At 44.3% G+C, this 21,030-nt stretch overlaps 1 protein-coding gene across 5 annotated transcripts in view; it reads right to left on the bottom strand.

Annotated features, from left to right (window-relative positions):
- The window catches only part of NRAP (nebulin related anchoring protein), a 69,576-nt gene that overhangs the window by 28,657 nt on the left and 19,889 nt on the right, over positions 1-21,030 (bottom strand). For all 5 annotated transcript variants that reach the window (XM_081075197.1, XM_081075199.1, XM_081075198.1 and 2 more), the window contains 12 exons: positions 19,500-19,607; positions 18,347-18,451; positions 13,186-13,284; positions 11,848-11,952; positions 10,546-10,653; positions 10,188-10,289; positions 8,042-8,239; positions 7,360-7,464; positions 4,886-4,984; positions 3,646-3,750; positions 2,445-2,552; positions 1,024-1,335 (listed from right to left, as the gene is read on the bottom strand). In XM_081075197.1, the coding sequence (XP_080931323.1) occupies positions 1,024-1,335; positions 2,445-2,552; positions 3,646-3,750; positions 4,886-4,984; positions 7,360-7,464; positions 8,042-8,239; positions 10,188-10,289; positions 10,546-10,653; positions 11,848-11,952; positions 13,186-13,284; positions 18,347-18,451; positions 19,500-19,607 (1,554 nt within the window). The remainder of the gene's footprint in view (positions 1-1,023; positions 1,336-2,444; positions 2,553-3,645; positions 3,751-4,885; positions 4,985-7,359; positions 7,465-8,041; positions 8,240-10,187; positions 10,290-10,545; positions 10,654-11,847; positions 11,953-13,185; positions 13,285-18,346; positions 18,452-19,499; positions 19,608-21,030) is intronic.

Raw genomic sequence — 21,030 nt, 5'->3', positions numbered from 1 at the left:
ACAGTCGCAGGTAAGGTCCCAAAATGTAAATTAATTTCTTCTTTAATTGGAGCTGTCCTGATGATGGCGGCTTTAGGCCCCGCCCAACACTACTGGGGTGGGTTGGGAGGAGCAGAATCAACCTTGTCCCTCATTACAGACTCATGTCTACTTTGGAAAAAGAAGCGCCCTCATTGTCTGCTTTCCCCATTTTCTTGTTTAAAATGACATGCAGGGGAGAAGAAAATGAGAATTCACAACAGAACCCAGGTGGGGACCATTGGACGGAATTTCACAAGACACCCGAGGCTTCCCGCAGTGCCAATTCCTTCCTACACATCTCAGTGCAGGGCATGTGTGTGTGTGTGTGGGGGGGGGTATTTCTCATTTCTTTACTTGCCAGTGAAGGAGTAGTTTTAATGGAAAGCCATTTAATTGGACACTTTCCTAAAGCTAGCATATCCCCTATCTATCCTGAAACAGTTCCACCCGGAAGGGTGTGTCTACACGGCCCCCACTCCAGCCCCTGTGTAACAGTCTGGCTGCGGCTGATCTGTGTTTTCAGTTCACCTACTTCCTTGTAGAGGAGTCAACCAAAGATGAAAGAAAACGGAACCAGACAGGGAATATCAGGAAAAAGGCAAGAGGGTTATTGGAGATTAGCGAGCTGGTCATTCTAAAAATGGGGACTACGAAAGTTGGACCAAGTATCAGAGACGCTCTCCCATAGGACACCACCGTTAAGAATGTCACAAATACATCCTCCACCCCCATCCCGGCAATAAAACAAACATAGAAAACATATTTAGATCAGAATTCCAAGGAGAAAAAGAATAACCTCTGATTTCCTGTTTGGTCATATAGAATTTATAACGGACCTGGTTTGAATGAAGGGTTAAACCACAAAGAAAGTAAAACGTTTCCATTTCGAGATCCAGAAACAGGTATCCCATAAGGATAAACTATGGTCTCGCCGGGTCTGGGGAAACCCTTGCACCGATACTAGCACACACGCACGTGCACACACACACACGCAGAGCTTACATCACTCTGCAAACTGTAAGCCTTCTTGGCCCATTCCACCTTCATATCTGTGGGCAGAGCTGTAAAGTGACGCGACGCCATCTTGTAGCCTATGTCTGTGGCTAAGTGTTGAGCCTTACGAGCGTGCGCAAGATGCAGCATGTCCAGGGAGATGTGACACTGGGACCTGGTGTCCTCGAAGCCCTTCTTGTACTCCAGTTCACTCTGCAGCTTGGACATTTGCAGTGAGTGGCTCATTTGCGAATCCCCCTGGGCGTCCTTTGCCCCGATAAGCTTCCCTCTGCACCTCTCATAGTCTTCCTTGTACTTCACCTACGTGAGAAGAAGACAGCAGGGGCACGTGCGTGAAGTTCAAACAAAGCCACACAACAGAATCCTATTAGAATTAGTGTCACACACACACAAAAAAGAATTAGTGTCACAAAAGTTCGCCGCCTTTGAACAACCAATGGATTTCCTTTCATCAAACAGTGAAATAAAATATTACTGCTCATTATTCTCTTTTCACCCCAGCTGCCAGAAAACTCAGAGCCAAACTGAATGCTCAGCTATAGAACAGTCTTCTCCCAATAGTCTGCTGAAATTCCATCTTTTGTCTATATGACGTGAGGTCCCTCTTTCTGGGTTTATTTTTAAGTGGCCTGTTGCTTTCATTGAAAGCCACTTTCAAATCCTTTTTGGTTAGTAGTTGAGAACATTATAAATAAAAAGTCATGAAATAAAAGAGACACAGAATATCCAAAATACAATTGTTGTTTGAGAAAGGAGCTCAAATTAAAAAACAATGGAGACACGTAAATATTTAGGAGTATGGGGAGCAAAAGGGAACGTGTTGACCTAAAAAAAAAAAAAAAAAAAAAAAAAAGCACGAGGCCACGAGTAATGAGGATCAGAAGAAAGAATACATATGGAAATGCTTTAAAAAGTGTAACGGGGTACCAGTGTGTGGCATTATTTTCAACATTATCATTACTGTGGCCATCAGGAGACTCGGGCTCTACGCTGCCAACAACAACGACAGTGTCACCATCTGCCACCATTTACTGCACACTTACTACTATGAGCCAGGCGTGGTATAAACCTGTGCCACTCAATCTGCATCTGAAGACCAGGCCTGGTTTGAAAAATGTTACCAGCTGATAACATAAGGAGCTTGTGTCGGAGTGTAAACAACCCCATCACCAAGCCACTGTTTAGTTCAGCTGATATCTACATACATTTATGTATATATAATATATATATATATATAATGTAAATATATAATACATATACATATACTACATAATATGTATTGTATATATAGTCTGTATATATGTGTGTGTATATACATATACATATATGTATACGTGTGTGTGTGTACGTGTGTGTGTGTGTACACAGCAGAATTCGTGGGGGTTTGTACAAGATGGACACCGACTCACCTCACTGGCCAGGTCCCTCTTGGCTTTGGCTGCCAGGAAGGCCAAAGAATCAAGATGCAGCTCAAACCCTTTCGCCTTCTGATTTTCCCAGCTGCTCTTATACAGTTTCTAAGGGGATTTAGGAGAAGAGAGATCATCCTCATGCGAGAGGGTACCCCTAGACTCTGTAACGATCTCTCTAGGAGACCCCAAGAGCCACAGAAACCCTATAACCGGAATACAACCAGGGCTTCTTGTTCCTGCCTTAAAGCCTCTTCGTACACCTGGTTTCAATCAAAAGAAGCAGAAATTGAACTCCAGAAGTTTGGGAAAACACTAGGAGTCTTCATGAAAGCTCAAAGACATGCCAAAGGGATAACAGTGCACAACACACAGCAACGTCTCTAGAAAGTGTTCTCCACTTCTGTCCACACACCCCACCCAGCCCAGCAGAGGCCCCAGCTGCACTCTTTTCTCTTTCTGTCCCCAACCTCTCGTCCCTTGGGCCTTTTCTTTACTCCTCCCATTTCCTGCCCTGCCTCCACCTCCAGATTTCAAGTTCTTTCTTCTGGAAGGCTCCCCTCCCTGTCCGCATGTGAATCCGTTTAGCGTCTGTTGCTCCTTCCAATTCACCACTCAACCCATTAGTTGGATCAAGACCCCAAGGATTGGGAGCTGAGTGGAAGAGCTAAGGCCCTCCTTAGAAGACAGAGATGGAAAGTTGGAACTATGCATACGTCTGTGCCTAAGAGTCAAACTACCCTGTGCACAGTCCTCCACATACTTTCTGCATGTTAGCTCTGAAGCCTCATGACAGCCCCGTGACGAAGGGACTAGTCTTACTCTCATTTAACCAACTGGACAACTGAGAGCAAACAATTTACCCAAAGTCACATATCTAGTAAGTGGCAGAGCCAAGGATCAAACCCAGGCAATCTGGAGCCAATGTCTGAGCTCATACTCACTCCCCTATGACACTGCTCTTATGCTCTTTCAACTCTGACCCTGGAATAACCTCGGCCCCCTACCCCCTACCTCAAGTCCCCACCAGCTCATTTTTAGGAAAAGTGGTCCTCTCTGTAGAACACTGGTCAGGGACGAGGTCTGCTGGATAAGCTGTTTACAACGACCAGATGTATGTAAGCTCAGTGGACACACCAGGATGGCTGGTGGGGTTTGCTGACCAGGTGCCTACATGGGGAAGCAGAGCCCATGGCTGTACCTCGCTGAGATTGGCAGCGTTGGCTCGGGCCTGTAGGAAGAGGGGCTCGTCTTTGCTGATGCTGTACTGATGGAGCGACTGCTCGCTTCCTGCCTTGTAGGCCACCTGTTGGGAGAGAGAACTGGGTTAAGAGCAGGTGGCAGGAGCGAATGGCTGGCATGGCAGCACTCATGGGTCTTGACGTCTGCTTGGCTCTTCTGTGACTTGCCTGGGAAGTCCATTACAAAACCAACCAGACCAGACACTGGCCGGCAGGATACAGTAAATGAGGCTTAAGGCATTAAGGTGATGAGAGCAGGACAAGCAGCAGTGAGGAGCTGAGTGAAGAATGTGGCCAGGGGACCGATCTGAAAATCACTTGAAGGTTTTTGTTCTCACACCTTTCCCTTGGGAAGGCGTCAACCTGCCCAAGCTGTTCTCACCCACGCTATCCACGGCCTCAAAAAATAACCCACCAGAGGGTTCAGATGAGCAGACTCCCCAAGTAGGAAAAATAAGAAGCATACTCTGCCTCCTGCACCCCTATCACGAATCCTACTGCATTTGTAGGTTCCAACACCTGGAAAGTGGGCAGTGACCAAAAAGAATATGAATGAACATCTCTGCGGAAAACTTGTCAGTCTTGCTTTTTCTCTTTACCCTTCCCTCCCACCCCCCCAACTTGGGTTGCCAAGTTGAGTCTGAGTTATGTTGAACGTATCCTTCCTAGCAGGTATAGCTGGACCTTTAGGATAGAAAGCTAGAAAGGTTCTGGCCAGACTGTAGCAACTATATAGCACCTACTGCGTGCAGGTATACAGCACATGCTGAATAATGAATGTGGGGTTTCATTGCTCTGCCTCCCACATCTGAGCTCAAGTGGGCATGAGAGGCACACAGCCCACAAGCAAGAGTTATCCTCCTCCAAGATAATTCTCTACTGTCCAGAATTATGGAGTCTCTGGTGAAAGACAGAAGGAGAAAGAAAGAAGAAACTAGGCCATACTGAAAGCTGCAAATGAATAACATCAGTGGGCATCTACCCCTGACAAGCAGGGGAGAAGTGTGGAGGGTGAAGCAGCACGGCCTGGTGCCCAGTTCCCAGAGACAGCCTGGAAGCCTGCGGGAAGCTGGGTCCTGACTATTTAAAGGGATGGTTCTTCGGGTCCTGGATTGTGCCTGGGCAGCTCCTGCAACTGTCCCGGGGGTTCCCAGGCTCGTGACACAGCAGCTTGGTGGAGAAAGAGCAGCCCAGACTCACCCCACTCTGCAGCTCCTGGCTCTTCTTGGAGTGCTCCATCTGGGAGCTGTCGGCCACACTGGTGAACTTCATCTCGTCTACCCTCTGCCTGTAGTTTTTCTGTTTCCAAAGAAAAGGGGCCCGATAGCACTGGGATTAAGCTGCGCCCCCCCAACCCCCGCCACCACCACCACACACATATGCACATGTACACACGTATACTTTCTGTGGCTCAAGCATCTCCTTGTGGGCTGGGGCGATGTCCCAGCTAGTCCTGCAGCTTACACAGGACCACACATACCTGAGACTGCCTGCTCTGCTGAGACTGTTCTAGCTGCTACTAGTGAATGGGGACTTGAGTTCTCCCCCTTAGTAAATCCTGTATTTCACCAGGTGCCCTGGGATGTGCCCATTTTATAAGTCTAGGTGTGACCCAGGGGAGAGTGAGGTGTAGGGAACTTGGACTTGACAACCATAAAGACCAAGGTCCAAAGTTTGCCAGCTTCAGGACCTTGGTCACGTCACTTAATCACCTGAGCCACTTGTGCTTCGACTGTACAATGGGAAAACCAATGGGAGTGGCCTCACTCTGGGTGGAGTGGAATCCACAGGCAGGATAAGTGCTCCCGGTGTTAGCCATCACCCTTATTCATGGTGCTGTCATGGTTATCGAGGAGGTGTCTGCTCTAAGGACGGGCAATGACAGGAGCCACAGACAGAAGGCGGGCAGCCAGCTGGATTCACCCTCACAGTTTCTTAGTGTCCAGATCACTGAGGTCTTGTCCTCACCGTGTCCCGACCTCACAGCCACAGACCAATTGGCAACATGTCAAATGTGCTAATTCCGTCCCTCACCATGGGACTTCTTGTCCTCAGGGGTTAGTTCCTCTGGCTTTTCCACTGGACTCGCCAAAGTTGATGGCACAGGTGGCCGCTGAGAATGGCTTGTTGAAGCAAAAGCTTCACGTGGGGGGGAGATTAGAGATGAACAAACTCCCCAGTGCTATTGGCAAGAGGGTTAGAGATACCAACTGAACCCCAAATAGGGACGGGAATATTGAAAACTCTTAGATTTCTTCCCTTTAGGAAAAAAAAAAATTCTAGAGTAAATATTCCAGAGCCTTGTAATCTCCGTTTTAGTTCTAGTGTGTTGAATGGGTGAATTTTGCCACATAATTGAAGGAAGTTGCATTGTCCTTCCATGGTTGGAAATTCACAGTGATCCCAGACTCTACATTTGTCAAAATACTTAATTGACGAGCCAAGAATCCACCCTGCACAGAACACACCAGGGATATTGAAAAGGGGAAGGAGATGATGTCTTCCTGGCCCTCAAGGAGTTTAACAATTAGTAGGCACAGGAAGTGAGACAGAAACGGACACTCCTCAGGCTGAATTCATTCCTAAGGCTGGTTGGGGCCCCTCACTGCACCCCTGTCCAAGACAAATGGGGCTCTGGTTGCTCCACCTGGATTTTAGCTAGTCTCAAAGAAGCTACGTAATAGGAAGCCTAAAGAGTCATTGTCTTCTCTCTACCTTCCTTACTTATACATTCTAGCTGGAATGCGTCTGTGTTGGAGAGAAGGATGAGTGCCATAGGAAAATAAGAATAAATTACAAAATGGGCTTTGGGAGTACAATATTGCTTAGCTGGGCATTGGATCAAACACTGGATACAGACACCAACTCTGCTATTTCCCGGAAGTGTGACTGCGTCTCACTCTCCTCCTATGTAAAATGGGATATTACTAGAGTACTAATAGTGTGACTCCCATAGGGCTGTGGTGAGCAATAAATGAGCAATACGTACGTAACGCACTCAAGGTGGTCCATAAATGGCAGCAATGAGTACATAACTATTATTAGTCCACAACTGGCAGCTACGACTATCGCTATTATTACCACTTGAAAAAGAGATGCTGACTCAGCCTTCCTGGCCCCAAAACAAGAATCCCCTTTGACAATCCCAAACACAGCTCCTAAAATAGTCACATTTCCATATCAAATGCCCTTTAAAACTACTCCTCTGTCCGCTGCCAAGGCAGCTTTCCATGGTGCAAAGAGAACCAGGCTCAGAGCCACAGGGACTTTGGAGGGTAGCCCGTCCAACCTTCTCGTTTTTATGAGAGAGAAAGGGAATCCAAAGGGTTGAGTAACTTGCTCGAAGTGTGCAGTGAGTTTAAGGCACGAGCATAATGAGAACGCTGACCTCCAAATGTCCTACACAACAAACACATGCTTCCCCCGTGCTAACTGTGTATTGCAACCCTTCTGAACTATTCTTTGGATGCAACTGGCTACTTCAAGTAAATTGGTAGGCTTCTTGCAAATACCTCCCCAGGAAGTTTAAGGGTGTGGAAGGTTAGTTCAGGGAGCTACAGGTACAAAATGAAGACATACTCCTCTGAATCACACCCAAAATAAGTCTGGGGGTTGGGGAGGGGAACCAGAGGAAAAGATCACAGCTAAAAGCCAGGGGCCCAGGCTCAGGTTACCTCGCTGACCAGTTGTCCAGCCTTCTTGGCCTGTTCCAAATTGAGACTGCCCTCTGTCAGCCACCCCACACCTTTCATCCATGCCAGGTCAGCTTTGTATTGTAGCTGCAAGAGAAAAACAGAGCTCTAATCAGACACACGGATGCAGACTGGGCAAAGTTGAGGGGAATGTTAGGAAAATCCTTGCTCCTGTGTTTGTCTTCCTAGAAGAATGTCTCCCTACTCTTGTATAGTCACATAGGCAGAACTCTACTTGAAGTGGAGGGCAGCGGGGAAGCCAAGGAGCCCCCTCTGGTACCAGAAGAGCATGTCCTACCTTAACGCTGAAATGGCACAACCTAACCAAAAAGAGGGCTTGGCAGACTTTCTGACCAAGAACCCTCTCTGCCAACCTGCTAAATTTCCAAGATTGACTTACTGTTGCCAACATTTGACTCCTCTGCTCATCTTGACTTCCATCACAGCTCTGAACCCCAACCATCCACCCTGTAGTCTCCACTGTCTCAACTATCTCTGTATCTCTACCTCCCCATCCATGCTCCCTGGGCCTGGCACATCGCCAGCAGTTCTTCCTCCGCATTATGTCACGGACTCCTGCACAGGTTCAAAATCACTCTGAAAGTGGCACTGTATCCAATTGCAAGAGATGCATGGGGAGAACTGGCAATGCGTGAGGGCTCACCTCACTCTGGAGCCCATAGGCTTTCTTGGCCCACTGAGTTTTCATATCTTCAGGCACCACAGTGTATTCGTGCAGTTTTTTCCTGTAGTCCAGGTCACTGGCCAGAGCCTGGGCCTTCTTAGCATGCGTGATGTTGACCATATCCATGGGCAGGTGGAAGTGGGTCTTACTCTCTTCAAAGCCTTTCTTGTATTCAACCTTGAATGCAGCAAAACAAGGCCCATTACTTAAAGCCTTCCTCTGCAGGAGTTATGTGCAAACACAGGAAAGAAGCCCAGGGTTTCCTGAGAAACTAGCACTCTGGGCAAGGCCACCTGTCTGTCAGAAAGGTGGGACCCAATTCCTGGCTCTGTAAAGATACGGTGCTGGGAAGCTGAGGTTCTACACTACTTTGTCTCTGGATGGAATGCCTCTTACCAATCCTAAATGTTTTTACCTGGCTACCCCAACAGGCAAACACTCTATCCATGGCTTCTGTACAAGCTTTAAGAGGCAGAATAACAAAGCTTGGGTTCCAGAGCCAGAGTAGCCTGAGTTCAAACCTGATCTGCCTTTTGCCAGCTGGATGACCTCTGGAAAGTTACATTACCTCTCTAAAGGCTCATGTTCCTCAAGAGACTATTGTGATAAGTAAACAAAATAGTAGATGACACCTGCTTGGTGCAGCGATTGGCATATAGAAAATGCTTAACAAATGCTAGCAATGAGGATGGCAATAACACTGGTGGTGATTGATGGTGATGATGGTCGTGATGGTAATGATGATGATGGCGGTGATGGTGGTGATGGTGATGATGGTGATGGTGATGATGGTGGTGGTGGTGTTGGTGATGGTAATGATGGTGATGGTGATGATGGTGGTGGTGATGCAGGTGGTGATAGTAATGATGGTGATGGTGATAATGGTGGTGGTGATGCAGGTGGTGATAGTAATGATGGTGATGGTGATGATGGTGGTGGTGGTGATGGTGATGGTGGTGGTGGTGGTGGTGATGGCGGTGGTGGTGATGGTGGTGATGGTAATGATGGTGTTGGTGATGATAGTAATGATAATGGTGATGATGGCAGTGACGGTGATGGTGCTGATGATGGTGTTAGGGAAAGATAGTGTGCTATAGTAAAAGGAGTATGGTGCCAGTAAGTTAGAGTTCTAGGCTGTAATTCTCTACCTTCCCACCACTAATACTGACTACTATATGACTTTGGGCAAGACACAGTCTTTTTGGCCCTAGATGCTCCAACTGCAAATATGAAATCCTATTTTGTTCTCTATCTAAACTGAAGCCAAATTCTCAATGCCTCTGTATGCTTCACAGCTATGCCCTGCACAGGGCTTGTTCTATAGGCACATCCAAAATGGCGACCCACATGCTAACTCTCTTATTCTACTCAAGCCATGGCTCCTTAATGACTCATCAAGTAATTATATCCGACTGCACCACTGGAGCAGTATAAGCTGGCCTCCCAGCTTGGTTCAGGCAGTTGTAAAGCAGAAACCTAAAACTCATGTGTCCTTTTTAACTCTTCAGCCTTGACAGGGAACCAAGTCTGTCCCTTCTAGCAGAACTCTTTTTTGCCAAAGGATTTTAGTACGTGACATTTACTTAGGTTAATCTCCAGCCATTAGAGTTGTTTAGAAGGAGCGTCCTTTTGATTGGTGGGAGCCTGGATGCCCTAGTCATTTGCTACATATTATGAGTATCATGTGTGTTTGTGACCACACGATTCATCCAGGACATCGCCACAATAAACAGGTGCTCACTGTCTAACTCTCACGGTAGAATTAAGCTCCATTAGGGAGAAACCTGCTATGTGGTGTTCATTCTCACAGCCCAGCGTTTCCCACAGGATCATGCCCATGGTAGTTGCAGGGTCAACATCTGTCAAATGAATAAATGTGACTGAACGTCTTTGTACCTTTGTCAGGAGATGCTGGTAACCCTTAGGGGCCAGGCTACTTATCTATTTTAAAAGAATAGTATTCCTTTGGCAACATAAAGAAATGGAACAAACATCTCACGCAAGCCAGGAAAGAAATTGTAGGTGGAAGTCAATAAAGATAACAGTCCCAGGTGAAGGAGGCCCAGCAAAAAACCTTAAAGTAACACACCGCTAAGTAAAGGGTGGAGGGGAGAAAAGAACGTACCTCGCTGCTCATCTTGGCAACCTGCAGAGAGTGCAGGAGCCTAGTATCTGTTGTTCCCATGACTTTGCCTTTGGTTTTTTCATATTCTTCTTTGTATTTAATCTTGAGAGAAAGAAGAAAGTCTACCGTGAGTGAAAGAAACTTTGCCATCTCAGGGGCTTTGCTTTTAACAAGTACAAGGGGGACCATTCTGAAAGAAACACCTCCTCGCCTTTCACACCCAGAAGATTAAAGTACTGTGATGTTTACAACATTAACAGTCTTTTTTTTTTTTTTTTTGGTCTTTTTTCTGCAGGGCCACTGACATTTTACCAGAACCATTTCTTATGCATTTCTGAGTTAATAAGAGGAAACCCACATTGCTAGCAAGCTCTCCGGAAGCTTTGGCGGCCAGCAGAGACATGGCATCCAGCTTCATCTCAAATCCTTTCCCCTTGGTCTTCTCCCAGCCTTCTTTGTATTTAACCTGACAAACAAAAGCACAGGTTGAATAGAGTCACTATCCATATTCCTGTCAAAAGTTGAAGAGAAATTAAGGGGGGGGAAAGAGCAAAGTTGGTTTTTTTGTCTGTCTATAGACCAGAATCTTGGTGTTATTATCAAAAGTATCATAGCAATTATTAAGACACTTAATTGATTCCATAGCTGTTGGGCCATGCAGGGCAGTGGTAGTGGGACAGGACAAAGAGAAGCCCTGTGTGCTCATCCTAGCTCCAGTGTTTCCTGATCATGTGACCTTGGACAAATTACTTTATGCCTTAGTTGACCATTTGCAAAAAGAATATCATACTGGTAGTAATGTGTCTCAGAGTTGATATGAGAATGAATCGGATATAGTATATGAAAACAGATCTTAAGCTGGGTAAAGTGCAACAGGGTAAAGTGCTGGGTAAAGTGCTGGGTAAAGTGCAACAGAGACAATACAAGGTATTGATATTGACAATGCCATGGTAACAGCACCTACTGTTTAATGGCCCTTCTCTAAGTGTCTTCTACTCATGAACAACAAATGTTCACATTAGGCCTGTGAGGCTCAGAGACATTAAAACCTTACATAGTGTCATGGGTTAAAAATGGCGGTGCCAACATCTGACCCAGGTTATCTGATACCAAAGCCCATGTCATTATGTCCCTACAAAAACTAATTTCTGGGGTTATAACCATTGACTAATTCCATATGCAAATTGCCTACCTCAGTGCCCAGCATGGAACAAGTACTCAACAAACATTAGTTCCTTTTCTTTTCTCCTCTCCCCCACAAATCCCATCTAGAATGAAAGCCTAATCATAGCCCATTGGGGACTCCAGTAAGAATCCGGTGATTAAGATTGATTTTCTTAAAACTTAAATTTTCTCTCCATAGCAAAGCTCCGGTCGCCAGGATGATGATGATGATGATGGGGATGGGGATGATGGTTATGGCGATGATGGTGATGGTGATGGGTGTGTCTATGTGTTCATGTACATGTGCTCATATAATGAGAATTAAATTGCTATGATCAACTTATCCCCAGTGAACTACCACGTGCCAGCAAAATTCAAAATTATAGCATGGTGGGTGCCTTGGATGAACCTCTTCCATTAGCAGAATGGTCCTGGCTCACTGGGACTATCTTCAAGTCCACCTCTGTACATACGCCCACCCACGCTGCCTGCTTACCTCACTAAAGAGTTCGGCATTGGTTTTGGCCTTCACGAGCTGAGGTACATCCTGGGGCAATGTGTAATTCAGCTTATTTTTCTCATAGTCAGCGCGGTAATTCACCTGTTGAATTGAAAACAAGCTCGCAGGGTAAATGCAAGGTTTTTATATGGGCCGAAGGAGAACTTCTGAGAGAACACTCTCTTTTTCACTTTCCTCTTAGACTCAACGCAGAGAAGGAGTTTCTGGAAAAGTCATGTTACAAGGAAGCCTGTAATTTTATGTATGTTTTAAGTTAACAGATTGAAAAATGTCAATGCAAAGTAAAACAACTCATAGATATTTGAAGTTGGGAGGTCACAAAGGATTTCCCTGTAGCCACTTCACCAGCTCCTCTTTGAAACACAAGGGGAACGCAACTTAGTTTTTCAACTTGCTGCAAGCTAAACAGCTTGTCACATGCAGGGTGAATACGCAGAGAGAAATTATCAGATGCCTGCCCACACTGAGAAAAAGCCGTCTTAAGTCACAAAGAAAGCGCCAACCAGACATTACGTGACTCCCAGTGGTAGAACAGAGCATCGCCTGAGACGCAGTCTTACTCAAAAATTAAACCCGAACCTGATCAAGTCTATAGACCCAACTATTATTTTATAGGACATCTGGAGGCCAGAGGAACACAGGAAGTCCACATCAGGATGGAGTCGGCAAAGCTCAGACTGAGGCAAATGTTACAGGATAAACAATCCAGTTTCTTCAACAAACAACTTGCAAGAAAAGAGATAAAGAAGAAAACCTAAAGATGAAAAGAGCCTTAAAAGACATATCAAGCAATCACAAAGCGTGGACCTTATCTGGATTCTGATTCAAACAAACATTAAAAAGAAAATTATAACCTTATGAGACAATTGGAATGTTGAATGATAACTGAACATTGGTGATATTGAGAATTACTGGTGTGGCATATTAAAATTGTATAAATATGTTTAAATTTTTTTATCTTTTAGAGATTCATACTAAAATACTTATAGGTTAAATTGTATAATACCTGGGATTTTCTTCAAAATAATATAGGAAGGGAATGGAGTGGACGGGCATGTAGTTGAAGCAAGACTGGCCATAAGTTGATAATTGGTGAAGCTGGGTGATGAATGCATGGGGATTCATTACCCTATTCTTCGAATGTATTTGAAATTTTCCCGAGCAAAACGTTTACATCGAGAGGGGTCATTTCACAATTGTAATAAGACACGTGTCACCATTACTGAAAGTCAAATCCTTCAGGAGCCAGATGTCCAGAGGCCACAAAGCACTTACCAGTCCCCCACCCCCAGGAGAGCAGGTCAGGCCACTTACATGACTCAGTTGCTGGGCATTGATTTTGGCTTGAATGATCTGAGGAGTGTTGGTCACAGAGCTGTATTTCAACTTGTCGATGCTTTGCCTGTAGTTGACCTGGGTAAAAAGAGGCACAGGAGGATGTCATTCATTCTTGTCTCTAAGATTTGCTGAGCTTTCTCCCGCTAAGCCCGACAGAGCTGCAATTCTCAAATTACTAGAAAAAGTATCAAAGATTCCAACTGCAGACCAACAGACACTGCAAGCCCACAGATAGGAAAACAGTACATTGAAGAGCGAGTGACTTGAACAGGCAGCTCGTACAAGAAGCCAACTAAATGGCCAGTGAGCACAGGAAAAGGTGCTCATCCACGTCATAAGTCAGAGAAACGCCTGGTAACACCGCAGCGAGACACCCCGCCACATACCCCTGAAGAGTGAAAATTTAAACTGAGGACAATACTAACTGTTGGCGAGACTGTGGAGCTGAGAGAACTCTCAGCACACTGCTGGCAGAAGTGTAGGTAGGCACAGCCACTTTGAGAACCTGTAGGGTCCTGGCATGTCTGCACCCCCTGAGCCCCAACAATTCTATTCCTCGGGGTATTCCCCCTGAAAATGCACCCCCGAGGTCAGTTCATAATAAGCAAGCTGGATATCATTACTTAGTGTACCTTTCTATACATGTCTTATATTTCAAAAGAAAAGAGTTATTTTAAAGGAAAATAAAACTGAAAGAGGGACAAAAAGTCCAACCAAAGCTATTTGTATGTCTAAGCGGGAAGTGATAGAGCATGATGGCTCTGTGTGAGGACGCTCTTACCATTTCTTTGCCCTGTACACCCAGCCCTGGCCTGGCCCTCACTTCCACCTTGCTGGAGTCTCCAAAGAAACTGTCCTAAGCTTGGCACTATCATAAAAGATGTGGGCTCAGAGGAAAGGAGGGGAATCTCCAGGGCAGCCTGGTGCCTTGACTCTCTGGCATCCTACTACTTCCAGATATGGAGGGCGAGGGAATTTTCTTTTGAAAGTACAATTTTCCCTTCAGAGAGCTAAGGATCCTTAGCCACTTGCACCTGAGGATATATTCATCCAATCATCTTATTTTCCTAAGATCCACTGCAGTGAGAACGGGAACTTGAGCAGAGAGGTAGAGGAATGTGTTTGGGGCTTGAGGGTAGGTAATAAGGGTGAGGGCTGAAGTGAGCTGACTGAGAGCCCAGAAACCTGTACTGATAGAAGTGGAGCCAGGATACAGACAGGTGAAAGAAAAGAGGGGGAGGTTGTGAATGGCGAATGGCCTGTTCCACAATTTAACCAAGGTTGCTCATAAAGCCACGCAAAGGAGGAAAATGAACTCATCCCTATTCCTGAACTTCTCAGAGATGTTCCTGATCCCCATTAAGTTATCCTTCTGCTCATTCATCCATACGTTCAGCAAACAGCCAGTGTTGACTCTGCAGAGCCAGCAAACTCAGACACAGCCCTGCCCACAAAGCTATCTCGGTGGGGTCCATGGACCCCGACCCTCTGGACTCCCCACCTACAGGCTCCAGGGTAGGCCCTGGCTGTGTTCACAGTGACCACATCACCACTGAACACTCCACTCAGAGTCTTCACGCCTTTGTTAATGATTCAAGGAGAGGAGGTTTTGCACATTCTGAGTTTTGGACATGGGGTGTGTAGGGAAAACTAGGAAATCTAAGGCCATCTCAGTGTCAACTATTGATGGGAGTAGAGAACAGTGGCTTTCTGTTTTATTGCCCAAAGCCCAGGAGCACCACCCCGTACCTCACACAGTGTCACAGCTTCTTTAGGCCGAGGGTCTGTCTAAGAACCCCGCACCTCTTGGCTGCATCCCCACTACCTACTGCCATCTCTGTCCTGACCCCCACCTACTGCTGCTCGTCTCACTCCTCGGGCAGTTGGCTCTGCCCTTCACAGGGGCCCACACTGCACTCTCCTACCATTTCCTTCGGCCTCAACTAGAGTGTGACGTCTTTGCCATTCTGTCTCCCTGCTAATGCCTCCTATTGCCAGCAACCTGGGGGACGACACAAACGTGTCGAAGTCTGTGAGAGCCAAAAAGACCACTAGCTGGGTACATGTGAAGCACTAGCCCCGGCCAGTGTTTGGCCTCGTGGGCAAATCATAAGGAGTGGTGGGGATAGTGGCAAAGGGCAGCCATCTTTACTCAGCTCGAGGAGACAGTAGTCATGCATCAACGTGGGGCAGAGTGGCGAGATTTTCCAATCATTCCAAAGGAACCCGAAATCCATGATTATATAAAATCTTGCAACTTTTAAACGCTGGCAGATAGTTCAATATTTTTAAAACCCAGTGACCCAAGTGAAACAGACCTATGGGCCAGCTTGTACAGCTCTTCCTGTACTCACTCCATTCTTGCCTGTCCCAACATCGGCTAATAATAATTATGGCTTAAAAAATAGCACTTACTACGTGCCTGGTACAAGTGCTCAACACATATTAACGTATTTCATCCTCGCAACTGCCCTGTGGGAGGCAGTGTTATTACCCCTCCTTTACAATGTTGAAAACTGAGGCACAGAGACCTGAAGTGACTTGCTCCAAGGTCACGCAGCTAGTGTCAGAGGTAGGATTCAAATCTGAGCACTCTGCCTCCCAGAGTGGCTCACAGCCTACAAGCCTGGTTTGCTAAAGCGAAGGTACTTGGAACTATCACTTGCTCTTTTGTTTTACAGATGGAAGAGGGGTTCCTCACAGCTAGAGCTGACATTGTTTTCACAGAGCAATGTACTCCAGGTACAAACAAATGACTTACAAATTAATGTGTAGGACAGGATCTAGGAAAAACAGTGTTCCTCACACTGGGCCACAGAGTATTTTGCTGGGTTTGGTGATAAAGGACAGCATCACTTTGGGCTTTGTTAATGATTCAAGGAGAAAAGTTTTTGCACATTCTGAGTTTTGCACATGGGGTATGTAGGGAAAGCTAGGAAATACAAAGTCATTTCAATGTCAACTATCAATGAGATCAGCTATTACAGTGGCTTCCTAATGTATTAATTCAGAGTGAAAAATTATCATCTCATAATAAAGAGTCTGTATGAATTCAGAATGATGCCCGATAAAATGTCTCAACACTGTATTTTTTAAATGGCACATTCTTTCCCGATAATTTGGCATTAAGGGTGTGGCAGAGCGCAATGACGTTCCTCTGCAGGACGGAATTAACAGTCTCCATGACTAATCACGTCCGTGTAACATCACAGATGCTTGCCCATTGCTTCAGTCTACTTTCTGAAGGGTTTCTACTGAGGACAGAGTCTCATTTTCGTGCTATTAGTGTTTATAAAATCCATTTAAAGGGAACGTGCTCTAATCAAGAACCTGTGCTGGTTTAATTTCATAGCTATTTGACTACCTCTAAGACTACCAGACAGAACGAGAGACTGTAAATGTTCTCGTAATGGATTACCCAAACGTCCTGAACACCAAAGCCCCTATAAACTCAAAATCAAGCAAGAGCCAGGAAAGTAAAAGAGAATCTGACGGCGGAGAGCACCTGCCACTCAGTGCCAGTCAATTGCTGCCATGTAGGAACTAGGGCCACAGTTCCCAGAGTTTTCTGATTTTTCAAGACAAAGGTGAAAATTTAAATTTTTTATGTGAACTCTCCCAATTTCTAAATATGGGTCCAATTTTTTTTTAACACTTGTGGCCGAACAAAATATACTTCTGCAGTCTGGATCTGGCTCATGGGCTGCCAGTCAGTTTAGAACCCACCTCTGCTTCCAATTGATATTTCTAATCCCATCTAGTTGAGTTCTTTTCTCAGATTTCCCGAAATGAGCTGGTTATATTTCAGGTACATGGTTTGAGCCACAGTCTTATGTAGGCAAATATAATAGCAAGCAGGTCATGCTATAATGGAACTACACAATTGTAGAACTCTACATAGCTTTGTCTGCATGATTACACATGATTTCTGGAATCGTACTGCAAGAGCACACACTCAAATTTTAATGAAATGCTCTTGACTCCCAAGTTTCCCAGGTAACGTATGCAGCAAAAAAAAAGAAAGGAAATAGCTTTGACAGTCAAGTTTAATCTTGGGTTTCATTAAGGTGAAATGAAACCAAACTTCCTGAGAAAAACAGAAGCAAAGTTTAAGCCCTTTAGACCCCTCTACGTCCCATTCCTGACTTTGTTACATGTTTAAAAAGTCCCTTTCATCCATTAAACTATCATTTGCCAATGATTGTCCTTTGTTGTACTATAAGCTGTATGCATTAGACATGGCAGATACCCAACCACATCTAATATTGCCCCTACTCTGAGCAAAAGAGGTATGAAGACCTATCCACCAAGAGCAAAACCCAGGTCAACTACTAGAGTTGGGCCAATTCCAAAGGAATGTACAGGAAAGTAGTACTGGGAATTTATTAAATATATGTTAAAGTATCATTTAAATTACTGATTGATTTAAGATAACTTTCACTGACCAATAATCATGATACCAACTCAATTGTAAGCTACCTTAAGTACTTTTTAAAGATGGGACATGACTTTTATCTTCGTGCTTTTCTGTAGTTTCTAAATTTTCTGTAATAGGCATGCAGTAAAATTCCTATAATTAGAAAACAATAAATGTAATTAATTATGCATTATCTATTATTAATTAATTATCCATTTGGGACAAGCCAAGCTATAAATAAATACAACCATGGATGTAACAATTGTTACAGATTATTCCATATGGTTTTCCCAAGTGCTCCTGAGAAAAAAACTGTGTCATCGTTACCACCTCCTCTCAGATTACAGTCATTTTATTTTATTCCCTTCAGCCCTTACACATACCACATTCCAAAACTTAAAAAAAGAAAAAAAGCTCATCATTGCTAAGGAACAATTACTTAAATGTGCCCAGCCACTGACACAGTCTACCAAATTCGAAGAGGAGAAACTGAACCTCAGGTTATTTTCAAGATTAAACCAGGGTTGTCCCCACCTTATACCGAAAGCCTAAGAATTTCCAAACATACATAAACGCTCTTCCTAGTGGAAAAGAGTGCCCCTTTCTCAATACCTCCATCTCCTGTGAACTTTTGTGTCTTGTTTCTTTCAGTCTTGCTGCCTAAGGATCACTCCACAGGAGGGAAGTGACAAGGAAAGAGCAGAAAGGAAGAGGACTTACATCTTTCAAGGGAAGCAGTTTCACCGTTGTTTGATAGGAAGGAGTCAAAGTAGCTGGATAGTTGTAGTCAACAATATCGTGTTTATAATCGGCTTTGTAGGCGACCTGACACACAAAGAAAAGGACAAGGAGAAAGAAATTAGCCCTCATTTCCTTTGGACCTTGTTTGAATGTCATAGGAAATAGTTTTTTAAAATAACCAGAAACAAAATTAATTCAGTTTCATCACCTCCAAAGAAAATTAAATTATGTTCACACTTTTGCCTTCAATTAATTTGAATTCTTCTGCTTAATGAATCCAAAATTAGTTAACTTCCATCTGTAGCACATTTATTTTGTCTTTCTTATTATATATAGTTTTGTTAAAAACTTGTAGATTTTGTTAAAAAGAAGCATTTGCACATGAGTGTACCATGGAATCGCTTCTTGGCTAGAAAAGTCAAGAGTCTTTAGAGTGTTTTAAATTTATTTTAAGGTCACATTTGACATTCTCGAGCAGAAGAAATTTGACATTTGTACGTTTGAATAATGAAATCAGTTTTTTTTTTTAAAGTGTCCTTTACTGCCAAGATTTACAACATGGCATTTGCAAACCTATAAACTGAATTGATAAAGCTAAAGACAGATGAATAGATTACAGGCTATGGGGAAAACAGGAGCTGATCTGTTTTGTTATCCCGCTACCTTGTCCAGTGCCTTGACCAAAGAAGGTCTTTGATGGGCACTGTCATCAAATAAATGAATGGACCCATCAAACCAACAAACCAACCGACCAACAAATTCCAAAGAAATTACAAATGCTTTGGAAATTTGAGGGATTTCCAATAGGAATTCTGCTCATTCATTTCTCTTTATCTTTCAGAAATTGAAAGTTCCCCCACACTGTATCATCTGCAATACATCTGATTATGCTTCATACCAGAGAAAGCTAAAATGAATAAATTGAAGCTATGGAAAAAATTTCCAGGATTTTTACCAGCCTTGGTTGTATTGGCTAACATTTAGAAGCTCTTAAGGGTCAAGGCTTTACACAATGGAAAACTGATTTTTAAAAAAGGGAGGTTGAAAAAGAATTGGCTGAATTCCTTATGCCCCACCTCTCTGCACTGCAACAGACCCCCAGGACCTCTCGGCCCTTCACGGAACGACTCACGTTGCTCGCCAGACTTCCAACTTTCATAGCATGCAGCGTCCGTCTGTCCATACCAACTCCTTCATAGCGCCCTCTCATGTGGTTCTGGTAGTTTTCTTTATATTTATTCTACATGGGAACACAAAACTTTCAACAAAAGCATTCTCTTCCCAACTTCACAAAGACTAACTACTCATCTTAATGCACTAAACATCACTGAATAAAAAAACAAGACAAACAAAACAATTTGTGTTGTTTTTTAATTTCAAGAAAGCACAGGAAGGTGGTGAGACAAGCACATAAGAACACAGGAAAACATGGAATCTGATGAGCATAGACAGCACAAAACAGGCCTTTTTTTTTTTTTTTTTTAACGTTTTCAGTTGTAAAATACACCAGATTTTTCCCAAGGTGAAAACCTACCATGAAAGCGTGGAGCTCTCCCATGGACAAGCATTGATTGGGCTGGCACCCTGTGCAAAGACCTAGCTGGGGGCTGGTACAAGTCACTGCATTGCTATTACCTCCATTTCTAAACTGATGAAGCATGAAACCTGAATTTTGCCAAATTCTGCAAATTTGACATCACAGATCCATCACCACTGCAATCATGTGAAATAATAATGTTATGTCCCAACTGCAGCATACCAAATAAAGAGAAAACCAAAACGGGATGACAGGAAGTCATAAATGGGAAGATGTGGGTGGCTTCTAATGACACTACATTAAAATCTCCTACCCTGGGAGGCCGTTGAGTTTCCAAGCACTGAGAGTATTTAAACAGAATGCTATTACTATTTATCAAGCCTGATTCTACTTACCTCAATTGATCATTACAAGTAGGAATTATTATCATCCCCATTTTACAGGTGGGCTAAGTGGCTCGGAGAGCTTAAGCAACGTGCCCAAGGTCGGCAGTTGGCACTTGGCTAATTGTGGAACCAAGTCTGTCAGCTCCAAAGCTGGTGCTGTTAACTTTTACATTTATGCGAAATAAACTCCTCACTGAGCCTTACAAAGTCCCACGTGACTTTAAATTCTACTATGATGGGCAGCTCAACAGAAGTAAAATCACATAATCTAGTATATGTCCTTGATGTTCTCAAGGATACATCCCCAGGCCTCTGAGAATTTCCAAATTTGTAAATGCCACTCCAGTATATATCTGCTTATCTGTAACATGGGGGGAAAACATCTGGTTCTCCAGGTGTCCGTGTGGATTAAATGAGCACGTGGATTAATGTAGGAAGCACAAAGCAGCATTGGAAGGGGGTGCTGCATGTTCAGCCAGGCCCCCTCACCAGCATGTGCTACTAGGAGCCAGATACTGCTGTACATGAAGAATGCAAGAAGACACATGCTGTCCTGAGGACTCAAGGTCAAGTGTGCGGGAGGGACGTGACAGAATTCAACACTACATGGACTGGTCCCAGCAGACAATCTTAATCTAAACTCTTATGCTTTTGTGCCGAAAAGGCCATGCTTCTCCAAGACACATATATACATTCACAGACTACCTCTTAGGAGATCTAGAAATTAAAGTCATAGAAAA

Source organism: Rhinolophus hipposideros (assembly GCF_964194185.1).
Source record: "Rhinolophus hipposideros genome assembly, chromosome: 15".
Taxonomy (NCBI): Eukaryota; Metazoa; Chordata; class Mammalia; order Chiroptera; family Rhinolophidae; genus Rhinolophus; species Rhinolophus hipposideros.
The sequence above is the reverse complement of the archived record's forward strand: the minus strand, read 5'-3'. Positions and strand labels throughout refer to the sequence as shown.